The sequence below is a fragment of the Coturnix japonica genome, chromosome 1, assembly GCF_001577835.2.
Source record: "Coturnix japonica isolate 7356 chromosome 1, Coturnix japonica 2.1, whole genome shotgun sequence".
In the NCBI taxonomy this organism is placed as follows: domain Eukaryota; kingdom Metazoa; phylum Chordata; class Aves; order Galliformes; family Phasianidae; genus Coturnix; species Coturnix japonica.
This window is the reverse complement of record NC_029516.1, coordinates 55,415,971-55,437,425: the sequence shown is the minus strand read 5'-3', so window position 1 is coordinate 55,437,425 and position 21,455 is coordinate 55,415,971. Positions and strand designations below refer to the sequence as shown.

The following is a 21,455-nucleotide window of genomic DNA, read 5'->3' as shown; positions in this document are numbered from 1 at the left end:
GTCTCAGTTTTTGTTGAAGCTTTAAAACAGGCTTAACAAGGCTTTTTCCTTGCTGCGCTGCCCTTCCCTGCCTCCCAGCCCTCACCCTGTGCAACTCACAGCCTTATCTCACATGCAGAGGTGTGGCTTTTCTCCTTGGGCAGTTTGCAAAACAAGGAAGACGTTTGGACTCCTAAAGAATAGAAAACACTGTGAGTGTTTAAATCAAATAATTAAAGCCAATAAATGAGCTACGTTGTACGGCTTTTACGGTCCGTGATTTTAATGAAACTCTTAATGCTGTTTTATGGCCTTATTTTTATGGTAAGAAACAGTCTATGAATGATTGGAAATATCATCGTGCTAAACGTATTTCCAGACATGCTTCATGTGGAATTGCAGCCACACGCAGCTCTGTGCAGTTGCCTGTTCTCAGCTGGTTAAGCAATGAAGAGAAAGCGCGTATGCAGATGATCTGTTTAATGGCGATTATAAAGCGATGGTTAATGAGACATAAATGAAGCCTTAATTTAAAGACCTTAATTTAAAATCACAACAGAAACTCAAAGCCTTCACCTTATACATACATTCATCTTTGCTTCCTATTGTGTTTTTTAAAACATAAACCTCAGGATGGTTCATGCTTATTATGGATCCCAAAGTAACAAATAATCCTGTTAGCTATGAAGACCTTGGGATAGTTTGTAACCACCAGAAAGAGTGGTACATGGTTCCAAGTGGACACAATTTCAGGCTGCAGCACTTGGATTTTGTATGCAGTTTGCCTCTGGGTATCAGGTAAAATAAGACACCTCAATGTATTTTATTTCCATTATTTTATATTTTATGAATACGCTTTATGAAAAATAAGAAGTCCTTTTAATATAGTTCTGAGTGCCCCAGCAAACTGGGCCACGTCCATTCTCTAAAGATCCATGTGAAATATATCTTTTCACTGCCCAAAGCTGATGATAGTGGCATTCTGTGACACCTGTATTTTATACCTGCATTGTATATGGTGACAACCATAATTTCCTCATCCCTCTTGTGAATGAAGACACTGCTACTGATTGGAGCACAACGCATTATCTCACCTTAATGCTGTGTAACAGCATCTCTTGGTGTGCCTTACTTTTTCTCTCCTGGAGGAGGAAAAAAGATGGCAGATTATCCGTGGGGGCACCTGACACCACATGCCTCACTGTCCCTGGACTCCAGGTGGTAACTCTGTTTTACACTGCAGTGGGAATAGGGAAACCTCTGTAGTGCTGCTGGCTCCCCTGCTTTCTTACACTATTTGTTCGCTCACCTTTCAGTTTACCATTGTGTAGCATCCCCCTCACTTCTTTGTGGTATAGCCTATTTATTCTGATTGTGTGCCCTACCTGCATGGATATGCCCCTCTTTCTGACAGTGGACATTTTATGCTGTATTTCAGCATGTCCATTTGCATTGCCTCAGGGTTTTTCCAGCCAACTGGTCTCCAAGTTCTCCTTCCCTGTATGTCATGTAACACTAACATTGCAACATAAGTCACAAGACAGCACCTCATGGCTTTTACTTCCTACTTAATGCTGCCCTTGATCTTTAAGAAATGTGCTACCCTGGTCCTGTTCTGGAACAAACACAGCAGGGCAAAAAGTGCCCAGAATTTAGCAGTGGAAGTCTCTCAACACTTGTATTTAATTCCCCTGCAAGCTGCTATATATATATGTATATATACATCATCTGTATCTATGGCTTCTACCACTTGAGAGACTCATTCCCAGGGAGCTCCTTCTGACCTTCATTCATGTTTTTCACTTAGTAAATTGTGTGGCCTGTGCTCTTGCTCCAGTAATTCCTTTCTCTGTCATTTGCATCTTGATAGCAGTTACAACCTGACATCCCTCTGCCAACTTCTGGCTCTTTTGTAGTTCTACTCAATATTGTTCCATGTCACTGTCATCAGTCCTAGACTACAAAACTAAACGCTACAGATGCTGACTGTGGGCTCCTACACAGCTGGCCCTTTTCAGATGCCTTTAGGGCAGGATGGCAGCACTCTGGCTATTAAATATGACCAATACCACCATACGACTTTTGGTTGCAGAGCTGGGACTGTCAGTTGAGTTTTTGCCTATGCCTAAAACTGAAAAACAGTCTGACCAAGGTGGGAGTCTTTGCACAGACAGCTGGATTAGACCAGTTATTCCAGGAAGGAAGACCTGCAAGGGACAGAGCAGTGAAAACACATGCTGGTTGCAATGAAAGGGAGATAGATGATTTCTCCATGAGTTCCATTTGTCACAACTGCATTCTTGCACCCCAAGTGCAGCACACTGAGACACACACACACACACACACACAGCAAGATGAAGAACAGGTTTGTGAACTGATCAAGTGCCTGCTTACCCACTCTGCAGTTTCTACTACTACTACTCTAGTAGTAATGCTCGGAGCATCAACAGATTCTGTTCTCTGAGGTGTTGCTGGAGGTCACCTTGTCTTTGGTTTTCTTTTTGCATCTTCTCATGTAAATGGTCTCTCTTCTGGAACACCTTCCTTTTGGCAGCCTGGCGCTGCTTTTGTTGCCTGTCCTGGTCCTCTGAGTCTCGTGTCAGCATCATGTGCCGTGACTGCATTCTGCTCCTCAACAAATCCTGCATTAAAAAAAAAAAAAAAGACACTTGCAATTGTGTATCCAGCTTTAAGTCTGAATTTCATCCACAGTTATCACTGGAATAAGCTAGAAATGGCAGAACTGATTCATTTATTAATTTCTATTTATTCATGACATAAGCAGTCAGCACGTTTGTGGTTGACGTCAAGCTGAGTGGTCAGCTGATACTCCAGAGGGACGCGGATGGGCTCAGGAGGTTGGCTGGTGTGCACCCTTGTGAAGTTCAACATGCCCAAGTGCAAGATGCTGCCAGCAGCCCTACAGAGGACTTGGAATAAAAAAACTGGTCATGAGCCAGCACCACCTGATTGCAGCCTGGAAAGCCAACTGTGTCCTGGGCTGCATCAAAAGATGGGTGTTAGCAGGGCAACAGCGGGGCGACAGAGGTGATTGTCCCTATCTACACTGCCCTCATGAGGCCTAATCTGCAGCGCTGCATCCAGGCCTGGGGACAGTGGCACAGGCTGCACAGAGAAGTCGTGGATTCCTCATCTTTAGAAGTATTCAAGGGAAAGTTGGACGGTGTTTTGAGCAACCTGGCCTAGTAAGAGATGGCTCCGCCACGGCACAAAGTTCATCTAGATGATTTTTAAAGGTCCTTTCCAACTGAAACCATTCTAGGATTCTATGACGATTCTTTGTATGCAGAAAGACTTCTACCATGGACACAGATTAAATTCCCATCTTTAATCTTTGTGCGTGTTGAAGAAATAATATTTTTTTGTGTGCGTGTCTCCAAATGATACAGTTATACTGGATATGCAGGAGAGAAAGATAAATAGTCTAGATGGTGCTACTGCTGGAAATACAGTACAGTTAAAACTTCTTTGAAATTCCCCTTACCAGCCTTTCTTTTTCTTGTTCAAAGCTCCTTTCATTGAGTTCTGCAAGGAGATTCTCTCTCTGCAGTCGCTGTGTACGTAGGAACTGCAGCCTGTGACTTAACTTTCTGTTCTCCTCCTCTGACAAGGAGGACTCCTTCTTGCTCCTCTCTGACTGAGCAGCTTGCAGCAGTGCCATGTGTTGCAAAGCTCCGTTTTTGTGCTCCTGCTGTTTCTCCAACCCTTGCAACATTCTCTGATACAATCGCCGCCTGTTTACAAAACAAAACGTCTCAGAAAATAAAAGCAACTAAAGAAAAAGCACATAAGATGTTAAGCAGACATTCTGGCCAGTAGAGAGAGGTGATTGTTCCTCCTCTTCTTCTCTGCCTTGGTGAGACCCCATCTGGAGCACTGTGTTGAGGCCTGGGGCACCAGCACAAGAAGGACATGAAACTTCTGGAGCAGGTCCAGAGGAGCATCATGAAGGCATTCAGGGGCTGAAGCACCTCTTACGGAGAAAGTTTGAAGGAATTGGGCTTGTTCAGACTGGAGAAGAGAACAGTCTGGGGAGAACCTCATTGCAGCCTTCCAACCTCATTGCAGCCTTCCAGTACATGAAGGGAGATTATAAGCAGGAAGGGGACCAATTTTTTTTCTATATGTCTGGGTAGCTTTATGTATTACTACTGGTGTGCCAGCAACAAAAGAGGTGGAAAGAAATAGACCATGGGGGCAAGGACTGCTAAGCGATAAGTGACCATATGATAGGGAAAGCAAAAGGACTCTAGCTCTGAGGGTGAGATTGAAGGGAATTTGGCCTCAAGCTACTGCTACAGCTGGTTTTCACCTATTCATTCATACACCAAGCACCAATTTATTCCCATTAATGAATCCCCACGAGCACTCTGCAAAGACTAGCATTACATGTGATGTTCAGAGACTGAATGAGAATACAAAGCAGCGGGCACTGTCAACCATTTGATATTGACTTCCAAAGAAACACTTGGCTCTGGTTTATTACCTCTGGTTGTTCCTGCGCAGCTGACGTTGGACAGCATCTGCCTCTTGCTGCTGCCGCCTCTTCAACTGCCTCTCCTCCTCCTGGCGCCTTTTGTGCTCAATCTTGGCCTTGCTGAGGTCCATCTCTTTCCATCTCTCCTGAGATGCACTGTTATGCACAGATTTCTAAGACAAAAAAAAATGTATAACAGATTCCTTATCAGATATATTGTTAGAAAGAGAAATATCTGCCTCCCTCTGAGTAAACACAAATCTTCCTGCAGCTCTAACTCCCTGTTGCCTAAGATTTCTGCCCGCAGTCAAGAAGCCTTGCTGTTTTCTTCAGTAGTAGCTGCATGTCAGTGCTGGGCAATGTTCCTGATTTGCCTTTTGAAATACACTGTGTTGCGTGAAGGAGCACTTGCAAGGCTTCTCTTCACAGGCAGAATACAATGTTTAGTTCTGTTATCCTTACAATGCCCTCCATGACATAAACAGCAAGGAAACCACTAAAAATCAGACATATTCTAGTTTACATTTCTATATGTAATACTATAATGTGATGAAAAGTACAGCAGTAGTAGCAGAGTGGGCAGGGATCTCCAGCAAGATCCCCTTGCCTCCACTGCCAGCCCTTACACGAGGTCTGTGAAGGGGCAGATCCTGGCTCCACCTCTGCTGGTCACTGAGGTGCATTGCACACACCTGAGCTCCCCTGGGTTGGCCCTGCCTTCCACCAGGTGCTCAGTCCCTGTCTCAGGTCATGTCTCAGCATTTCTGCCACACCATTGCTGTTAAAAGCTAAACTAAAGTTCACACAAAATACCTACTCTCTCAAACACATTCTCCCTTCTACTCCCAGCAGCAATTGGCACATTCCTGCCATTAGCCACTCATCTGCAAATAGAATGTCTCCCTCCAGTTCTTTCTGGAGAACATCTCTAATACCATGAGCTGGGAAACATTACAAGACCTTCAAATCACGTCCACTGCCTCCCTATTATTAATGTCCCCGCCAGTCTCATTATTTAGGAAAAGCTTTCAGAAATGCTGAGCACAAACAGCAGAAGTGCCCATTTTCTGTACACCACTGAATCCTAAGTGGAAACTGTACCCTTCCACATAACGCATAGACATTATTCTACATGTGCATGTTTTTTGTTGCAGCAAAAATCTTTGGGAAAGAGATCAAAAGGGAGTACAATCTCACACGAGATAAACAAATCACCCAGTCCTAATAGCTAAAAACTACTGGACCAAATACTTACTGAAATGCTTTTGTCTTTTAGAAGATTTAGATGTGTGAATCTTCCAGCTCGTACACTGGAGGTACCGCATGGTCTCTGTATGCGCAGGGCTGATTCGATGGCCAGGCTGTCCTTCTTTAATGACTGACGCACTTGGTCAAAGAAGCTTTGTGGCTGGAAAGGACACAGGGCACTGGCTCCCACAGAAATGCTCCTTTGGGAAGGTTGAATTGGAGCATCTGCCACTCTGGACTCAAAGAGACCTTTTAAATAAATTAGAGCAGAGACACGTATCAAGTTATAGGCAGCTTATAAAAAGAAAGAAGATTCAAAAAGTCTTATCATGTGAGATGTGTTCAAGCAAGACTTTTATAACAAGTATCGATGTTTTCCTCTGACAAAGCAATATGTTTCTTAGTCTCCACAGAGCAGGAGTCCCAGTGCTCAAAAAACCAAACTTGCCATTGCAGTCAAGCATGATTTCTACAGGATCACTTTAACACAAGATCATTGGCTACACTTACAGCTACTCAGATTAAGGGTTTATTTGCACATTGTTTTGTGGACAGACACGAGCTTCTTCTGCCAGTGCTCTGAAACAGCCAAAAATGATAAATACCATAATAGTACAAAGCCTGAGCTATGAATCCTGAAGAGAGACAGGAGAAATTAGCACGTGCACAACACTGCTGGCACAGTTTCCGAGCTTCTGGCTAACTGAGAACGTGGGCAGAGTTCACTCGAATCTTTCTGATAAAGACAGTGTAGATTGAGACAGCAGTTATTGCATGGAACAGTGCAGGAACATCTGCTGGGAGGAGATACACCCTTATGTTTGACTGCATCCTACCTCCAACAGCACTGACGAAGAGCACTACGAAAGCTGGAGTACTTGGAAGAAGCTTTAACCCTAATGAAAGGCTTTCATTTGTCCCCAAACTAGCTTGAATGAGAACTGCACCAACTCAATTGAAATCACAAACCTTCTGAATGATAAGGGAACAAATGTGATGTAAAGCAAAAATGTTCAGCACAAATAAGAAAAAGGGTGTTTCCTGTAGAACAACCATGGTGAAATCATTTTGCGACACGCAGTCATAGCCAACACTACTTTTTAAAGCAAGAAATTTTTTAAATCAATAATATTTGTAGTAAGTGCTACAATAAAAGTTAAGAAAACCCCGAAGCTGCTGCTGTAATAGCTTCAAAGGCAAAAAAGCAAGAAAACCAAACCCAAATCACTCCAACTTCCATCTGAAAATAGTTCCACCTTGACAATAAAAAGAGCCTCTCAAGCCAAACTACCACTATATCTAGGATGGCATTGACATTTTCTTTTGTCGCATCGAGAGCTGTGGCAGTACAACACTGTCGCCCTCACAGTGATTCTGTGTAGAAAGCCTTATGTCTGGATAAAAAAAGCTACAATTTCACTACCATGTTTGTGTTTCAAATGAGCCTCAGTTCCTGCATCCTGCTGTCTGCTGCCTGCTTCTTCCTTGTCGACTGACTCCAGCAACCAGCTGTCTGTGCTGACAGCAGGATCAACCATTGTAGCATGAGCCATCTCCCTCTGAGGACTCTAGAAAGATGAAGAAATGCAATCATAAGCTGACCTGATGAGGAATAAGTTAGCTTTAGGATCTTTCACTGTAAGTTCACATGTTGCAACTGAAGTTTGAGAAGAATTAAAACAAGTGGGGGGGAGTTCTTCACAAAAGAAGCAAAGAACCCTTAAGCAGATTCATTTCTGATCATGTTTCCGTTTAATTCACACCTTCAAATGACCTAAGCATTGGCCTGGAATTGTATAGAGAGGCATAAAAAAGTTCAAGACAGGAGCTCTGGTTGGAAGGCAGCTGCATTCCGGCTCTCACAAAGCAATGGGGCAAAGCTGGTGCACATTAACCTCCTCCTTCCTGATCCTCACCCGGTGCCTCGTTCACAGGTACCAAATCAACCACTAATACCACAGAATTCTCTTTTGGCCTTTCATTCACAGAAGTGATACCTGTGCCCTGGGTGATGAGGTGTTTTCATATAGTTATGCCACGGACTGCCCTGGTATGGAGGAATCCTTACTGTGATCCTTACCTGGTGTGAAGACTTTCATCTGACACTTTTTCCTGCCTTTTCCTCTTCCACACAGAGGAAGAATGTGGAAGAACTGGGCTAAACAACACACAGCCAGTGACAAAGAATGACAGCTTTTAGCTCCTTCCCAGGTCAAAGGATTAGGAATACAGCTGAGAATGAAGTCAGAGAGTCTCTGTTCTTAAAGAGGCACACATAAGGCTCACATTCAAAGCCACTAGTAATGTTCTGATACCAAGAACAAAAAACGGAAGCTAATAAAAAAGAAATTATTCACATAGCAGACTACACGTTAAGAGATAGCATGAAATGCTTCCTACCTTCTTAGGACCTAAAACCCCACTGTCCTCTTCCAAGCGACACTGAGCATCTTTTGGAAGATTTTCTGTCATCAGGCTCTTCTCTTCATTTTCCTCTTCCTCTCTGGAAACACTTCCTGAAGGGGAAATCCTCACTTCAGACAGTTGCTCTTCTATTTTCTTGCTGAGCTTTCCTTTACTCAAGCATGTTCCTGGGATGAAGGAATTGTCTCGCTGCCCTTTGTGCTCTGTAGGCTGTGAGCTTTTACAGGCTGTAAGGCAACAGTGGGGAACTGAGGTACACCTACAGCTGCACTCAGCGCATGGCTGAACTGAACGCAGACCCCCTGGCCAGCAGTCCAGCCCTGAGTGGCCCCGTCTGTAACGGCCTGAAGCTCTGTAACCCGGTGTCACAATGTATGGGTAGTCCAAGCTTGACTCCACCACCATCTGCCTGGCTGCCAATGGCATCTGCAGTTCTAGGATGATGCGCTCGCTTAAGGGCAGGGGGATCCATAGAGCTTGGTCAGAAGATACCTCCTTAGTTTGCCCATTCCAGAAATTCACAAGCACTCCCTTTCTACTATGGGCTGAGCACATTAAAAAAAAAAAAAGAAGACAAAGATAAAGAACCTATTAGAAACATATCAACCCATGTGATGTCTCTCTTAGAAACCAGATGCTAAAAATGACTGTTTGCATTACAGACAATTCTGTTACAACTTATATGAGCTTTTTACTTTAAGGTTTAGAATGTGACCTTTTGAATTACCTATGAAGAGATGTACAACAGCAAAACTACCGCTAGTCATAGTGAGCCAGGAGCTCACTCCACAGAAGCTGGAAACCAATGTACGGTGACAATAATGAAAAGATGGTAGTTGTAAATACCCAAAATGTTACTGACAGGAAAAACTCACCGATATGGAAGCCTTCAGTCTGCTGGGAACCGCTGAGGCAATCTCCACCGAGGAGCAGTCTCCAGGAGACGCTGCCTTAGTGGTGGTCAGCCCTTACATGAGGTCTAGAGGCCAGCAATTGTGGCAAGACTAGTGCTAATAAGGAAGGCAGCGCCTCGTACCTGAAGGTGTCTGTTTGTTCTCCATAACCTTGACCACAGTGCCCGGGCCAAAGCGTTCAGTGTTAGCGTCCCATGGGGCCAAGACTCTGTCTCCTGGAGCAAGGGACCGCTGAGAGGCTTCTTTGTAGCGCAGAATGTCATAGAGAGGTGTTTCCTGCACACGAAGCCGCACGCTGCCTTTCAGTGCGCGACTTTTGTCAAATTCGATTAAAAAACATTCCCTGGAGCCCTACAAGAGTAAAACATGCAGTTTGCAAGACAGACATCTGGGTCCAGTTAACAGTCAAACACAAGTGCTAAAAGGCAAATGACAGAAATCCCAGGAAGCAGAATGTGATCTGTGAATGCAGTTGTCCTCTACCACCAGGCTTCTCACCATACTGTATCCGTACTGGACTTTAAAAGTAATTAAAAAGCTGTGGCGTAAGGAGCTTGACAGCCTTTCTCTTCCTTTCTTTTGGGACTTAGATTTTAGTTGGTTTACCTGGCTCAGAAGAACACAGTTAGCAAGTACAAGAAGCTCACCAGGAAAACCATCCATCAGCAGACTAGCCAAAATAAAGTACCAGGTATAATGTAACTAGTGACACAGCAAGCAAAAGGATAAGAAATGAGTCAAGTGTCACAGCTACCATCAATCTGAATGCTCTCTCTTAAGCCTCCAGCAACAGGTGTGGAGCACATTCTACGGCCAGAATCTCAGCCTTCCCTGCAGATCTGGGTGCGTTTACATGCTGAAGGCCAACAGCTATTCCATCCCTGTACGAGGATCACTTCTTATTTAACTGCACTGCCAACTGGAAAAATGAACTGCATTTTTAAAGACCACCAGGGACATTTTCTGCCTGGCATCCTAGATCGTGTCACAGATTCCAGAAACACAGAAGGAAGAGATCAAGGAAAGCCCTCAGTTCAGTCAGGAGAAAGCAGTTCCTGGAGGTGGACGTTTTGAATGACCATTACTAGTAGACAATTGTGATATGAAGGACTTGTTTGGTTTGACTGTCTCATAACCAAGGAAACTGATGGATTTCCAGGCTGCTTCTGTTTGCAGAACTCTTCCCAGTAAATATCTCATCATCATCAGAAAAAAAAGAAGATGAAAATAGGATATGGGGAGAGAATTGTGATGTATCACAGGAGAGCGACTGTGCACCAGGGCTATGGGACTGGCAAGGCATGGCAAGGGTAGGAACAACAGACTCACTGAGCAATAAGTGCCTACCTTCACTTCTTGTGCGATGTGGCCCAGGTAGTAATAGCCATCAGCTTTCCTCCTTGCCAGCACACGAGCCCCCCTTATGAAACTGGAAGCCTCTGGGGATGAGTGAATGAAATTCCTTCTTGCTGAGGATATCAAGGGCATACAAATGGAATCTGGGCTCCATGCACAAACAGGAAAGCTGTAGAAAGCAAATACAAGGAGACCCCAGTAACAGAACTTGTGCAGTCATGAAAACAAACCAAACCCACATGGGATCTCTCCAGCCCCCATAGCTGCCTTTGTTTCCTGGCTTTTTTCTTTCTCTGCATGTGACTCATCAACATCTTTTGAACTTACCGTGTTAATGGACATCCTGGCAGCACAGAGCCACACAGAGCTTGGCTGGCTGTGTGACAACACGGGACGTGCGAGGTGGGCATGGAGGTTATCTGGAGGTGGGAAGAAGACGGAAGCACAATATGAGGTTTTTAAACACTTAAATCCTTCAGCAGCAACGTTACTTATAAAAAACACTGCAGATATGCTGTATCTGCTCAGAGTAACGCAGGTATAAAAGGAATCCGTTCTGCATTAGCTCCTTAGGCAACATTAGGAGCTGGCAGCACCGTTGCTGAGCGACCAGACGCCGTTGGCTGCACCAACTGCGTGGCCTGGAGGGGGGAAAACAACGTGTTGTTTCTTCATCTCCTTCCTCAAACTCTGCACCGCCTCCCCCTCAGGTTCAGCGCTCCCTGCAGAGCCGGGGGGCCATTCCCCCTTGCCACGTATCCTGTGTGGGAGATGGCGGCCACCCCCAACAGCGAGACGGCACCGTCCGCCGCCCTCCCGGCCCAGTGAGGATGGATGTGTCTCGGTGAGGAGGAGCTGACTAATCCCAGAGGCCGTTGTTGGTGAAGCAGAGCGGCCCAATCGAGGAGGTTTGGGGGCGATCGCTTGGTGACATTGTGGAGCCGCCATGTTGGTGTCGCTGGGACGTTCGGCGGGACGGCTGCTGAGGGTGAACGGCGGCAGAGCGGCCGGGAGGCGGCAGTGAGTGTGGGGGGGAACGGGGGTAGAGAGGACGGGGTGAGGACGGAGGGGCTGGAAGTGAGACGTTGTCGTTGTGTTGGTTGCAGTGCGGGCGGCGAGGTGCACATCGAGCCGCGGTACCGGCAGTTCCCGGAGCTGACGCGGTCGCAGTTGGTGTGGAGCGAGATACTGAGCGGCACCATGTGGTTCTGGATCCTGTGGCACTTCTGGCACAGCTCGGACAGCGTGCTGGTGAGACCGGAGTAGAGAAGGGGGCGGCGGGTCGGTGCTCGGGGCGGGCTCTGAGGGCATCTCGTGGTGCAGGGCCACTTCCCGTACCCCGATGCCTCGGCTTGGACGGATGAGGAGCTCGGCATCCCGCCCGACGACGCCGAGTAGGTACCGCCGCAGCTGCACAAGTGAAGGTAGGGACAGGTTTTAAACCCTTAAGCTCTCCCCTGGGGCTCTGCCTGGCTCCGTGTTGAACGGCTACAGGTGCTGCTGAGCCCTTCCTCGGCTGTGGGAGGGGCTGTCCCGAATGTTGTTGGGAGTCAATGCGGTTCTTTGCAGGTGTGTGGAACTAAGGAGGCCTTGGAACGGATGTTTTGCTCTGCCCTCCTGGTCTCAATAAAGTGAGCTGTCAACGGATGCTGAGCTGTGTGGTGTTGTTGAATGCTGTATAATTGGGGTGCTTGAGTCCAAATGAGCCTGTTTAATCCTTATGAAGCATTTAAAGTGTGCCCCTTTACACATCTTAGTTCAGGCAGTGACTTACAGCTGGCATGGGGACACAGTATCACACAGAATCACAGAATTGTAGGGGATGGAAGGGACCTCTAGAGATCATCGAGTCCAACCCCCCTGCCAAAGCAGGCTCCCTACACCACGTCACACAGGTAGGCGTCCAAGTGGGACTTGAATATCTCCAGAGAAGGAGACTCCACAACCCCCCTGTGCAGCCTGTTCCAGTGCTCCATCACCCTCACTGTAAAGTAGGGAAGGACTTACCCGTTCAATGTCTGCCCCCTGCTAGAAGGGGCAGCAAAACTTAACTCTTAATCTTTCTACAGTTCTACAGATAGGAACAGGTGCAGCTGTGTGAGGGAGAGGAGGAAGAGGTGCCCAGCCCTCGTTACAGTGAGGGGGAATCTCCTTCAGGTAGCAGAAATTCAGCACTAATGCTGGGAAGTAAATGTTCTGAACACAGTGTTTGAGGAAGCAGCAGTCCCACATAACGAAGAGAAAGGGATGGGGGGGTTACTCTCTAGGTCCCCATTTCATTTATGGCCAGACTTATGTTACAAACTAACCACACAAAAATAAGCTTCTCCCATTAAATCACCTCTGGAACACCACAGAAGCACCAGGGCTGGAAAAGACACACAGGATGAGCTGGTCCAGCCACCAACAGTTCTGCAAGAGAAGTGACTTGAGAATGATCTGACAAACGATCTCCTTCAGACTTTTCCATGCAGTCAATCTTTATTATAGCAGTATTCTCATATTCACATCAAGTACATAGAACTTTTTGCCTTTTATATAATACAGAGTTCTTTAAATAACTTTACACAGAAATAGTTTTTCTTTAATCAGAATTCAGCTATCAAATTTTAATATGTTTTAAGTCTCCATGCTCTCTAACCAAACTGGACAATATTTCCCATTGTACAAATTTACATGAGAAAAAACTCCAAAATACAAATGAAGGGACAACAAAAGTAGAGGGGAAAGGAACAAACAAGGAAAATAAGTTGTATTGGCAATTACAGGGGAGACAAGAGAGGGAAAGAAAAGGGGGGGGGGGGGGGGGGGGGAAGGGGTTGCCATGACCTTCTATGTAACAGAAAGCTGAAAATAAACGTTTTGTTATGAATTACAAAATAAATACAGGTTTCCAAACAATGACTCCATGGTAGGATTTTAAAAAGCAGCTATGGAAATCTACTGACACAGTTGCTTTTTATTAAAGTAACCGGACTGGACCTTTCGTTTTGTCGTTGTAAGCCCCTCGCAAACCTCTGGTGGTCACAGAGCTGAAAGGAATGTTGTGTTAGCGCAGTTCAGGTGGGTGGGACGTACGTTTCATTGCACTGAGAAACAAAGGAATCAAATCCGTCTATGAATTTCCCTTTCCTCTCCTTACTAGTTCGCCTCCCACGAACAAGCCTCTGCATTATGAGGTAATGCTGATGTCTTGATCATATGTAAAAAATAATGGAGTTTAAAGGATATAGATCTCTGTATCTATAAACTTTAAACACGCCAGTCCTTTCTTACTTCCCCACAGGGTCCGACATCCGAGTGCAACACCTTCCATCCCTGTTTCATAAAACCTATGCAGTAAGCCTCCTGCAGAACGCCCCGAGCGACACTGGTGCACCTTTCCTAATCTAGGAAAAGCAGCGCGTGCTCAAGGAAGAAAGAGACAGCGCAGCCAGTGCACAACTGGTTCCAAGCAGGTACATAAGCAGGTAGACCTGCTCCTTCAAAACAAGGCAGAGTCGCAGAAGGCAACGGCGGCCAGTCTGCACGTGTGTTTTGACAGAGGAAAACAGGGATCCAATTTGGCAGCTGATGACTGATGACTTTTTGCAGGTGCTAAAGTGTCATCTGTCCAGCGCTGGGAGGCTGCCAGGAGAGCTGCAGCAGGGTGGGGAGTCATGGGCAAAGGGGGCAGCTGGAGGGACTGCAGAGCTCCCTTACCTGAATGCCTGCAGACCTGCTCTAGCAGCACGGGCTCCCAGAGGAGTCTCAAGGGTGGAAGCAGCAGGGAGCAGGACTTTAGCCCCGTCCCAGCAGCTGAGATGGGAGGAGAAGCAGCAGCGTGATTTGGGTTGCCAACACATGCAAGTTGGCTGCTGCCGGGTATCTGTCAGTTGAGAAGGGTGGCGCGGGGGAGGCAGGTAGGACACAAGGCTCATGAAGGAATGATGTGCATTTTTGTTTTCTTTTTTTTTTTTACCCCTTAAGGTTCACAGCTTTGAATAAAAAAGCACATTTATTGCACTTACATTTTATTTGAGACAGAGTTAATTTAATTTAAATTATGCCCTCACGATCCCCCACCATCCCAAAATAACCCAACACCCCAGTTTGGTCCATTTTGCACCCCAGACCCAACATTTGAGCCCAGACGGCGGGCTTCGTTTCTCATTACGTTCCATTAAGCTCACAGACACGTTTTCTTTTCCACTACGGTGATTACACAAATGCAACACAGAATTGACATTCAGCAAAACAAAAACGAACCATTTTCCAAACCCCAACGAAAAAGAACACGATCCTTTGCTTTCCTGTGATACTCCACAGCCGACGTCGCGCAAGGCTTATTCTGAAGTACAGCTGCTGCAAATGCCATAAGCTGGACAAAAGGACTGGACAGGGGCCTCGGCTGGCTCATAAGGGGACTGGAGGAGCTGAGCACACTGCTGCTGTGATGCTACAAAGCAAACACCTAGGCAGTTTAGAGGTTCTGAACACTCCCATCATTTCCCTTCTGTTGGAAAAGAGGGAAAAATCCTTGTGATTTTGTATGACAAAAGACAAAACGGTGTCTATGTATACACTCATAGTGCAGAACCTCGGGTCAGTAAAGGATTTCTGATAGTTCCTGCAGTGTTAGTAAAGCAGTTTTTAGAATTAAGACTTTGATTTCTAAAGGGAACAAAGAACAAGTTCGAATCAGCCTGATATTTGTATGGGCTGTGCGTTCAGACGGAACTCTGCCCTTCACAGTTAGGCCCAAAGTCTCACACCAGAAAACTAAAGGCTAAGACTGCAAAAGAAAAAGCACTAATGGCAAAATCCATTCTTTCATCCTTACGGACACACAAGTCAATAGGACACCAGTATGTAGGTACTGCCAGAAGCCTCAGTGACCAGGCTGCAGTCTGAACAGCTCAGAATCTCATAGACAGGCTGTCCCTGAGCTGACCAGGTACCTATCCCCTCCCAGCGTCAATGCACAGTGACACTATGTGCTGTTGCCAAACTGCAAGAGGCCTGAGGAAGAGCTAAGGAAGCCTGCTGCTATTTCATATAACAAGATTAACTGCACCTCCAGGGCCAGGGAATTCATTGCATTTGATTACATGAGTACTAGCCATCAATGTCTCCTAATTTAGCTCTCATTTTTCACCTATTGTCTCATTCTAAGATACTGTGACCATCTAATACCTTCAGCCCTCTCCAAAACTTCCTATTACTTTTCTGTAACAGGATCCTTTTGTCTTTGGAGGGAAAGGAGGGCTTATCTATTTTTTAATTTAAATTAACCTCATTTAGCTTCCAGTAGAGCAGATTTCAAATAGCAGGTCTGCTGCGACCGAGTTAGTACACTTCAATTCCTAGCTCTGAACTGATTGTAGGCATTTTTGGGTATGTTCCCTGCTCTCCTTGCTCTTTTAGAGAAGTTTACCGACTCCAAACTGCCTACCTATATGAACAGCTATATATACAAAACTACTGCATCAGAAGTAAACCAAAGCCACTGCTCCAGTTACAAAGCACCTGGTTTACAATCCGTTGTACTTTTTAGGTTGCGAAGGCACATGATCATTTGGCAAACTGCAAAGACTCTTCTGGGGGATCTTTACGTAAAAAACCATTGAACAGGAGGTCTCAGTATCTCTGTCTTCTGAAGGAAAGGTACATGCCAGTTTTAAACAGAATTTGCCCTTGGTATCCTCTATATCCTGCAGCTTTTAGAAAGTATCCTCCCTCCACAATTTCATCATTGTTTAGTGCTGTCTTTGTGCCAACTCGGTAGCATCATTGCTCTGCTCTTTTAATGACTTCATTTTCTAGGTAACAAAGCAATGCCAAAAAGCTATTTTAAATGCCAAAACAAACATGGAGTGCAAACACACACCAGCATGGCTGCAGTAAACAAGAGTTGGTTTCAGAAACTTCTAAGCAAAACGAAGAACAGAAAACCCAGCACCTTCAAAGTGATGCCACAGCAGCCCCATTCATGCAACTGATTTTCAATGGACGTAGCTGTACCTAGAAGCTCTGCCTGCCATACTGTGCTACGGGTGAAAAGTTTTGCAACAGACCGAAGACACGTGGGCTACAGTACTAGGAATAGTTTGTGCTACGCATGTTGTACTCACAGTCAAGAAAGGAATTACACAGACAGGCGGTAATGGTGTGAAATGCCTACATGCTTCTTCCCTAAAGCTGCCCCTTCAGTTATGCAAACCCTAACATCCAGCTGATTGTAGGGTTTCTGAGGATCTGGCTTCTCCAGACATTCTGCAAAACACTGGAGGAGCTCATGGAAACAACTCTATCTATGAACAACCTCTGGTGTTTCTTCCCTGTCCCCTGTTCATGGAATACGTGGTATTTATTGACAGCCAGCATTTCATTCATTTTATGTTATAAAGGCCAAATTCTGCCTCCAATGAGTACATACTAGTCCAGGCAATGCTGAGAGGCCACAGCAAGATGGCTCTGTGAGGCTTCAGATGTTCTGCATCACCATCAGCTACTAAAGCCTTCCAGTACAAGAAAAGACTGTTCTAGGTATACATGAAAAATACAAGGGGATTCATTTAGTGGTATGCATGAATTTAAGGAATAACAATAAAACAAAACACTGAGCTAATTGTATCCGGGGCATATAGGATTAATTCATGCAGAAATTACTTTCAAAATAACGAGGCTTTTGTGCTGATACTTTTTTGGCTTAAGCCTCCCCAGTGTTCCAGTTCCAGTGAATACACCCCAGGAAACAATCTCATACTGAACAGGGAGACCTAACAGCTCGCTTCTAACTGTTCAGAAAGGCGGAGGGGAAGGTGTGTGTGGTGAATAAAGACCTCATGAGTAGCTGGGACTGGATACTGGTAGTTCTGATAAGTTATTAGATACTGCAGTGCTGAAAGCAATGTGGCTCTCTAGGTGTTTGTCCCAACATACGCACACAAATACGTGCGGTCATCTCCCACACTGCAGTATGTGCTTGTGCTTGGGACGCTATAGAAAAGTGTAAGAAATTTGGTGCAGCTGACGTGAATCTATTTGTCATTTCATCTCAGTTTATTTCCTGCATCCCTCTGCTAGACAGGATACTCAGTTCTTGCCTACTCATCTCTCCATTCGCTAAACAGGCAGGGCACCTTTAAGACTGATTCTGATGGCATGCGAGACATCCATTCCAATTCTCGATAGATTTAAAAAGAAAATGGCAATTGTTTACAAACCAAATTTCTTCCAAAGTTTTCCATGAGTGTTATGTGGGACCTCTTAAAGAGAAAGCACAAAACTACAGCCATACAAAGGGAAACAAACAAAGGTGAAAACCAGTAGGAACGCATCCTGAAAGGACTTCTCTACACAGCAGCCAAACAACTTGCATATTCCTCAGGGAAAAATAAAAACAAACAAAGCAGAGAAACGAAACGAAGAAACCCCAAATAAGAGAAACAACCAATAAGACAAAGACCATCTGTTACTTATAAAGTGCTTTGCGTGGACAAGGAGAGCAATTTTCCTTGTGCTTTTCCTATGGGCTCAAGAAGCATATTGTAGACTAATGGGTAATGAATCTTCACAAAAATAAGTTCATTTTAAGCAAATTAATTCCTTAACAGTTATATTTTAGCAGTTTTCTGCTAGCATGACCTCGTAGAAGGAAACTAGGGCTTTTAACAAGCTCTATGAAACAAATGACTCTCCAACTACCTGTACACAGTCGCTCAGATAATAGCTTCTTTCAAGAGAATATCAATTTCCAGTATGCCCTACGCTTACAAACCAGGCACTGCCTACACAAGGGCTGACACAACGCACAGGGTGGCTTTGCCCTCCTGGAGCTCACACCTGGGCGTGCTCCCGGCCTGCTGAGCACGCGGCCCCGCACCGCTTCCACCTGGGCTCCGCACCATGGCTCACCTCAGCAGCTTCTCCGCACTGGGAAATGGCTATTGCTACTATGGAAGTTCCTGCCAATCTCAATAAGGAGAAAAGCCTTACAGCATCTGAAGACCCACAGCAGACAAGAAAAAAATTGTGCTTTTTTTCTTTCTTTTTTTTTTTTTTTAAATGCATCCTGTACACAAAGTCGATTCTATTCATGTACCAACATGAATCGCTTCATTCTTGTAGTGACTATTAAGTCATTTACTATTGCTGTCTTGCTAATGTTTGTGGAATTAATATGAATACACAGTATTTCAGTTATAATTCCCACTTCAGATTAGTCGGGTCCCTATAACCCCGGTAAATATTTACTGACAAATGAACGGACTACCAACAACACCGCAGAACCCTGGGGCTTTAGAAACACATCCCACTACCGATGTGTGTTTCTGCCCTAGCCCGGGAGCAGTGCTGTGCAGACAGGAACAGTCCAGCTCCTTGCGAGGGAAGGACAGCATCCTCACCCCTTACACAGTTAAGTACGGACACCACATTACGCGCACCTAAATCCTTCATTTATTTGCTGTGATTTTGACTAACACCCTCCTCTCCCCAGGAACCTCCCAGCTCGAGGTGGGTCAGTTCTCCTGCCTCAGGTGGGGTGGTACAGGGCAGACAGGAATCAAGTCCTGAAAACTTCTGAGCTTGAATTTCTTTCTAATGTGGTCTGACTTGCCTCTGTACAAATAATTTACACGTAATACCACATACCAGAGAACTCCGCAAACAGATCACATCACAAGATATTCTACTAGAGGTAAACAATGTGCAGAATTGGATGAGCTGTTTTCCCTGACTGGGTAACTTGTCAAAAAAGCTACCGACCGTTTGAAAACCAGGACTGGAGGACAGGAAAACAGAGCACTCCAAAGTAGATAACTGCCATCGTCATCCTAGTTTGCAAAGAGTACAAAAGGGAAAGACAAACAGAAGGGAAGGAGATCACAGGGAAGGAAGCGATGTGAGAAGTAATCAGCGTGGATCCAGCAAGTACCGTTTTGTTTTGATCACACAACTTGCCATTAGGACAAGATGCTCCACATTTACACGCACACTTATCAGAGGACGTTTAGTTAATGGGATAAAAATCCTTTTAATAAGACAAAAAAAAAAAAAAAAAAAAAGAGCTCCTGAAAGTACCAAAACAAATTATGGAATGTGTAATTCTTGGGGGTTCTCTATTTGTATTCAATTCAACCTGAGAACTTTTTTCCTCATTTATGAAAACATTACATATTGGTAAGGTACCTGGCATTAACCTGCACCCTCATTTAAAATAAAACTTTTAAAGTAGGTACATACACCATTCCCAGCCTGTATCAGGAATGTACAGACTCCAGATGCTGCGACAGCATCTTTGATAAATATACTGTATCATATGATACAAAGCAAAAAAAAAAGAAAGGACAATCTCGCTACATGGTTGTTTTTTTTTCTTTAACTTCAGTTTGTTGCTGGACCAACAAAAGAAGGATCTATGGAACCCTTCTAGAAGATGTTATATATGCACACACCAAGAACGTACTGGAAAAGGAAAAGGTGAAGGTTGGTGGTTGTCGTTTGTTTTTTGAGGAAGCGATAAAGTAAATCTGAAAAAAAGTGCAGCAGCATCCCCTTTTCCTTCTGATGAATCGTTTTGCCTTCAGACAAACACCGCCTCCAGCTCCCACCATCCCTTACTTCTCAATTTTACCGGAACAGAACCCACAAATTTAGATAGAATTAGGCCTTTGACATTCCGATACAGTGAAAAGGGGATACTGCATTGTCCACAAACCAGTGAGTACACCAGGAAAAGAGATCAGAACAAAGGATGATTCTTTTAATTAGCACTCATCAGATATTCAGCCTCTGATGATACGTTGTTAGAGGGAGAAAGCCGACCGGCAGACCATCCAAAGCAAGTCTCCTAAGTTGCAGCAGCAGCTCCATCCCCTCATGCCTGAGCACCAAAGTCAAACCACGAGCGCCCTCTCCTCTCTCCTGGGAATGATGCCAACGGCTCAGGCAGCCACTGCGGGTATCCGAATGCACGTGGTGTTTTGTGTTGAAGGAGGAACACTGGCAGCGGAGTATTCTGGTTCCTAAAAAGGTACTTTTCCCCATTGTGTTGGACTGGCAGTTCCATTCCGCTCCACTTTTAAGCTTATGGATATCTTTTCTAAATTACTTTAGGTTTGTTGGAGCAGAATAGAGTTTTGATGTTAAGAAACGGTAGGAACACAAGACTTAAATAACAGAGTGGGTGCTGCCATGGTGCTGTGGCTACTTGAACGCTGCAAATTCTCCTGTAGAGGGAGGACAAGAGCTTGGTTTAAAAAATGATTTCAGTTGTGAGGTGGTCAGAGATTTTTCTCCAGGCTAGTTGAACATTAGGTCGAATGTAAAAGATGTTAAAAATGCAAACTGTTAAAATTATAGCATAAAAGAAACATAGTGAAAGAACACCGAATACAGACACTATGAATTTCCCAAAAGCAAGCTATACCCATTCTTCCCAGGACAGAGGCAGTAAGTGCAAGCAGAGACTACTTCATCATGCATTTAAAAATAAAATATGCCAATTAAATTTCACTTTAAACTCCCTATTGCACGTATCTTCCCAGGAAGCAACGACTGAAATAAATACATCAGACTGCAAACTACTTCCCCATCCTGGTGTTAAGCTGGTTTAGTAGCAAACAACTGCTTGACACACTCATCAACCTTTAAAGACTATTATATAAAGTGCCTTAAAATTAAACCCGTACTAAAGAATGCTAGAAGCTGGTTCATAGACCAACACAGCAAACTACTGTGAGAAAATGAAGACTGGTGAGACTGTCTACTTACTCTGAGAGCAGAAATTAGGACTCACTAACAAACAGGGAGCACAAGACATGAAACAATCCTGTGCTCACTTCAGAACTATCGAATAAGCTGTAATTCTACACATTTCTTTCACATGCAATCAATCTCATGAAACTCCGCACAGTTTTAGTCTCAGCACACTACTGAGCAGACTGGTAGCACATTTCAGAGATGAAGGAACTATGGCACAGAGTAAAATTGCTGCCCGAGGTTCTTAAGAAGTTACCAGAATCTTGAACAGAAGCTAAAACTAAGACAGT

The 21,455-nt window shown here is 44.8% G+C and overlaps 3 protein-coding genes across 8 annotated transcripts in view; 1 reads left to right on the top strand and 2 right to left on the bottom strand.

The window, feature by feature from the left end:
• Positions 1 to 66: 66 nt before the first annotated feature.
• LOC107315893 (uncharacterized protein C11orf16 homolog) lies at positions 67 to 11,270 on the bottom strand. Of its 5 annotated transcripts, XR_001556100.2 has the most exons (11): positions 10,747 to 11,270; positions 10,411 to 10,588; positions 9,186 to 9,414; positions 8,126 to 8,694; positions 7,149 to 7,293; positions 5,733 to 5,974; positions 4,487 to 4,650; positions 3,485 to 3,734; positions 2,374 to 2,621; positions 1,074 to 1,121; positions 179 to 454 (listed from the first exon to the last, which is right to left on the bottom strand). XR_001556100.2 is itself a non-coding variant. In XM_015866844.2 (10 exons), the coding sequence occupies exons 1-9, from the start codon at positions 10,827 to 10,829 to the stop codon at positions 2,397 to 2,399; spliced, it is 2,085 nt and encodes a 694-aa protein (XP_015722330.1). In that variant the 5' UTR covers positions 10,830 to 11,270; the 3' UTR covers positions 67 to 172; positions 2,374 to 2,396. The 5 variants fall into 5 exon arrangements, 4 of the variants coding, with proteins under 4 accessions (XP_015722330.1, XP_015722307.1, XP_015722301.1 ...); XM_015866844.2 differs by lacking the exons at positions 179 to 454; positions 1,074 to 1,121 and adding an exon at positions 67 to 172; XM_015866821.2 differs by having other exon boundaries at positions 445 to 1,121.
• Positions 11,271 to 11,273: 3 nt separating this feature from the next.
• On the top strand, positions 11,274 to 12,067 carry NDUFB2 (NADH:ubiquinone oxidoreductase subunit B2). The gene is made up of 4 exons (XM_015866869.2): positions 11,274 to 11,439; positions 11,526 to 11,670; positions 11,743 to 11,843; positions 11,989 to 12,067. Exons 1-3 carry the CDS (start codon positions 11,366 to 11,368, stop codon positions 11,815 to 11,817), a joined length of 294 nt encoding a protein of 97 aa, XP_015722355.1. The 5' UTR covers positions 11,274 to 11,365; the 3' UTR covers positions 11,818 to 11,843; positions 11,989 to 12,067.
• An 807-nt stretch (positions 12,068 to 12,874) lies between these two features.
• The window catches only part of BRAF (B-Raf proto-oncogene, serine/threonine kinase), a 78,050-nt gene continuing 69,469 nt past the window's right edge, over positions 12,875 to 21,455 (bottom strand). For both annotated transcript variants that reach the window (XM_032445664.1, XM_015866793.2), the window contains one exon: positions 12,875 to 20,633. In XM_032445664.1, coding sequence (XP_032301555.1) covers positions 20,611 to 20,633 — 23 coding nt within the window. In that variant the 3' untranslated portion in view covers positions 12,875 to 20,610. The remainder of the gene's footprint in view (positions 20,634 to 21,455) is intronic.